General features: G+C 42.9%; 1 protein-coding gene across 1 annotated transcript; it reads right to left on the reverse strand.

Moving 5' to 3' along the window:
* Positions 1-575: 575 nt before the first annotated feature.
* On the reverse strand, positions 576-2,184 carry LOC147450746 (uncharacterized). Its single transcript, XM_086520795.1, has 2 exons — positions 1,174-2,184; positions 576-861 (listed from the first exon to the last, which is right to left on the reverse strand). Exons 1-2 carry the CDS (start codon positions 1,951-1,953, stop codon positions 661-663), a joined length of 981 nt encoding a protein of 326 aa, XP_086376921.1. The 5' UTR covers positions 1,954-2,184; the 3' UTR covers positions 576-660.
* Positions 2,185-4,895: the final 2,711 nt, after the last annotated feature.

The raw sequence follows: 4,895 nt of genomic DNA on the forward strand, positions 1-4,895 counted from the left end.
CCCCAACCATGGGATTGACGGCGAGGGATTGAGGGCGGGCATCTCGAGGACAAACGACGGCGACAAAAAGTTTGGCGGCAAGTGACAAGCCTCAAACTTGAACTCAGACGAGTGTTGTGGCACCTTCGTGCTCTAACCAGGCACGCGTATGGATTTCATTGAAAAGTAGGCGTGTTCACATATACTTATGCTTGTCCGAGTTTAAAGCCTAGATGTTTGAATTTACTAAATTTGTCCAAGTTTACTTTTTAAAAAATCGAACAGCGTCGCGCACCTTTGGTTTTGTGCGTGGAGTTCTCTCTGTGGATCCCATAACGTGGTCTTCATTCAAGACCCTGTGTTCTTTAGTCTTGAGACTAACCGTTGCGTGTTCGGCCAAGTCTTAATCGACACGAGATCTAATGATTGGCTCTTGTCGGTTAGCGGGTGACCCAATAACATGCTATCCCACATTGTATCTCTGATAAGAACTCTAAAAAGGCGTTTGCGCGTGCACACACACAGGTACTCTTGTTACCTTTAATAGCAAATAATACATAACAACATCCAATCAAACAACTATTTAATCGAATGTATGTGCAAGCTTCTACCCTTTCATTGATTATCAATGTACATGATCATGATCTCATGCATACTCGAGATACAACGAAACAAGGATTGTCATAAATATCTTCTAGTGGGTATCCTCTGGTATAAGCGCTCAAGGGCTTGATTACGGGCATTGAGCTCTGTAACTCGATTTTGCAAGGTAGTAACTTCTTGGTTTTTTTGTGCTAGAGCCTCCTCAAGGGAAGCGTTCTTGGCCGTTGTAGAACCGAGTTGCTCCTCTAATTTTGCTTTAGCTGCTTCATTCTCTTTCACCTGTGGGCAACAACAACATGCAATGTGGGCCGTTAGAAATGAGACTTCACGCATGCGAATGTCCCTTGCACATGCAGTTTGATTTCACAAGAAGTTTTGGACAAATTCTCACAATATTTCCCACATTGTGACTTACCTCAACATCATGAATTTCTGTGAGGGAGGCGCCACATACCTAGCTAGGTATGCGGTGCCTCTCGAGCAGAAGCTCATGATGTTATGCATTGTATGAAAAACAATGAGAAAGACTCCGTTTTCCTACATGAGAAAATTTCTAAATCTTCTTGTGATAATTTCACAGTCATGAGTTACCTTATCTCGGAGGCTGCTGATTGCCAGATCTTGAGCTTTGGCCTTCCTGTCAGCCTCTTGAGAGAGCTTCTCATAGGCGGCCTTGGCCTCCTGGGCGCTCTTGCGCATGGCTTCCTCCTGCTTCTTTCTCTCCTGGGCCTCCAGGGCATGGGCCTGCTTGGCAGCGAGGGTGGCGGCCTCGGCCTCGGCGAGCTTCTTCTCCAGCGATGATGCAGAGGAGCGAAGGGTGGAGTGGTGGGATTCGATCTCTCGCAGTTGGGCTTCGCTCTCGGCAAGGCTGCGTTTTAGGGCCTGCGTTTGGGCATAGAGGGTGTCGTGCTGGTGGGCGACCTCCGTTTTGTGCTTGTGATGCTCGGCTAAGTAGGCTTCAGCCCTCTCTTTCCAGCGCTTGCTCTCTTTGCGAGCCGCGGCCCAGCCGTCCACCAAGGGGCGGAAGACGGTGAGAAGGGTGATGGCGGCGGTCCCGGGAGCCTGGCTGCCCATCACCGCCACCATCAACGCCCTGGTCACAAAAGGCCATGCCTCCTCTGCTTCAGGGATGTCTGTTGGCTGCACAGGGGCGGGGGCGGTGGTCGACGAAGGCGAATTCACGCTTGCCGCCTTGACTGTGGCGGATGTTGTAGAGGTTGGAATAAGTGCCATGCTGGATGCGCCTGGCATCAGCGCCTGATTGGCTATGGCCATATTTGTGCTCTTTACCGCGTCTTCTGTTTCTGCGGCGCGAGCATTTGCAGCGCCGGCGCTCATGACAGAGTGCTCTGCATTTGATACACTGGCCATTGATCTCAGGCTAATGCAGGGAAGTTGCAGTCAATAGAAGAAAAGAGGCCCTCTCAGAATTCAGGAAGTGGTAAACTTTTGATGTTCTGCTTGCTCCCTTGCTCTGCCCCTGCTTAAATATAAGGAATGAGGGCATTTGCTTTAGGTATTCCAAGATTGTAACTGTGATTCGGACTCCAGCATTGTCCCTGATTCTTCATTCTCCATTACGGCTCAAAGATTCAATTTCCTTTGTGGCTTCAATAAAAATTCGGAGCCCAGCATCTCTTTGCCACGTGGTGAATCACAAGAGGCTTTTGATCTCCTTAACCAGTGTTCGCGCACAAAAAAAAAAGGGCACTCTTCCTGCTTTTAGGTCAAGATTGTAGCATTTGCCAATATTTACACTAAAACTTGTAAATTTTTACCGGTTTTTGTTAAGGCAAGCTTAGAATGCAACAGAGAGATTTTGCAGTTTTAGCCAGTAACTAAGTCTTGGTTATTCCCTTCGATCATGAAAAATGTTTTTGGCAAGCCTTGACCCTAAAGACAATCCCAAGAGTTATTACAGATTCGTCACAGAGAGTGTCGAACACACAACCTAATATTGGGGAGAGAGAGAGAGAGAGAGAGAGAGAGAGAGAGAGAGTTTTAAACAAAGTACCAACATTCCAAAGAGACATCATAATTCGCTCCGACAAGCCTTGATCTCAAGACATTATGCTAAAGCTCGTTTTACGAGAAATTTTTGTCATTTTCTTTCTCTCCAGATATTACAATCAAGTAAGTAGACATCCATTTTTTAGGTGTTTGGGTGTTTTGGACATATTGGCAGTGTTAAAAGCTTCAAATTCTACCACTATTTGACAAATTCATGAGAATTTTATGACTAAAGCCATATTGAATGAGCGACACCCACCTTATGAAAAAGACACTTGCATTGAATAAAAAGATATTTGTTTTTAAGGACCGTTAGATCATTGAATGAGTAAGTGGTACCTTTTTCATATTTTTATTAGTATTGGCCTATTTTTCTATGTAATGTTGGCCCTTCTCTCATTGGATGAACTTTTTTTTCTCTCTCTTCTAAACGACCCCAACCCTAAACCTGTGACATGTCCTAATGAGATATTGTATCAACAAAGGTATTCTCTTACAAGCTTTGCAGGTTTCATGGTAGATGAGGCTGCAAATTGGGTAGTGGTGGGCCTGACAATGTCATAGTTGAAAGAAAAAGATCTTGACTTTTTCACTGAGAATAGAGTCTCCAAAATGACTCCAAAAAGTATTTCAGAAAGAAGAATATGAAACAAAATTATGATCTTTGTAAATCTTGTTAAATATCCACTACTTGGTTGGCAAGGATACAAACCATTAAAATTATAATATAGTGGACATAGAACGTACCTAGTGGTAACATTGTCCAATTGGAGAGATGGTTTAACTGGTGGGAAACATGAATAGTTTATTGGGGCAATCTTAACCCGCATGCATGTTTAAAAATATAGTCCTATGGTTTGAAAGGGTTTGTTTTGCAAAATCATTTAATATTGTGATTATTGGAGTGTTCAAAAGACACCCTTGGGTCCTTGGGAAAGGGCTCAAATACCACCCACTAGTTTGTCCGAGAACATTCATGCTTCTTGGGTAGCTAGAGACGGTGGAAACAAAAAGGAAGCCTTGTATGATGCATGTGTAGCAAAAAGCATCAATCCCTACATTCAATGCAAAATACAACATGGATTTTTGATAGGTCTCTACTTGGGTCTAGTCGAGTCGAGATATGCAAATTTCTTTTAGATAGATCAATAACTAAGAGAATTCCAAGCCCTTGTGTTATTGTAAGAGCTATTCAAGAAGCAAGGTCCGATACATCATTGTATGAGGGACCAACATAAAGAGATAGAGCAAGAAAAAAAGACATAAGTCCACTAAGGCTGACACTTCTCAAGACAAAAATAGTCCTTGTGATAACATTGCACTAGATAGCTATGAATGCATTCTTATTCGTTTGGACCAACATGTTTTGAAAAAAAATGGGGCGAATAGAGGAACTTCATCAAATTGTTCCATAAAGTTCTTTGGTGTGGTGTAGGGAAAACATTGTGAATATGTAATGCAAATCCGAATGGTTAGCCAAGTTGCTAAGGAGGAGATCCCTCAATATCACACACACACACACGCGCGTGCACGCACACACTCACACACACACACACACACACACACACACACACACACACACATAGAGAAGAAAGAGAACAAGAGGGGAAAACCGCATGTCAGATTCTATGACTCGGTTATGTATTGATTTGAAGAGGTTTGATGAATTGCTATGTGGAGATCAAACAACACTTTGTTCAGAAATTCCTTGCCTTGATCACTATCGAGCTCAATCAAACAACCAAAATGTGTAATGATGTTTTCATACAAGAATTTTGCTACACTAGCAGCTTCCTTCCTTCTCAAGGCTTCCAAATTCCACCCTGTAGACGGCTGGATAGTTCAGTGTGTGGGAACGTCTTCTTAAGAGGTGGGCAACGAATTACTTAATAGTTACTATGGTAATTACTACAGTAAACCCGAAGTGTATAAATAGGGCCCATTACATTGTAATCGGGCTGGCAATTGTTATCATTTGGGTTAGCGCCTTGACTGTACTTATACTTAAGAATCATTAGCAGTATTGTCGGCTGTACTTTCTCTCTGTAAATCATATTCGCTGTCATCTTGATCTGTAATTCTAACCATGGCATATATTCCAGTTATACTTACTTCTCGTCCAGTCTTCTGAATCTGAACCTTATTTCCAGTACATAAGTCTGATTCTTATTTGAGTATCCAAATTCCAGTCTAGTTTCTGATTCCTGTCCAGTCAACTGTCTGAAATCTTCCTACACTAGTAGCTAAAATCTTCCAACACTGGAATTAGCTGTCTCAAGAGATCAGCTCCAATTCCATTTTGG

This window comes from Adiantum capillus-veneris, chromosome 9, assembly GCF_014529385.1.
Source record: "Adiantum capillus-veneris isolate H3 chromosome 9, ASM1452938v2, whole genome shotgun sequence".
Taxonomy (NCBI): Eukaryota; Viridiplantae; Streptophyta; class Polypodiopsida; order Polypodiales; family Pteridaceae; genus Adiantum; species Adiantum capillus-veneris.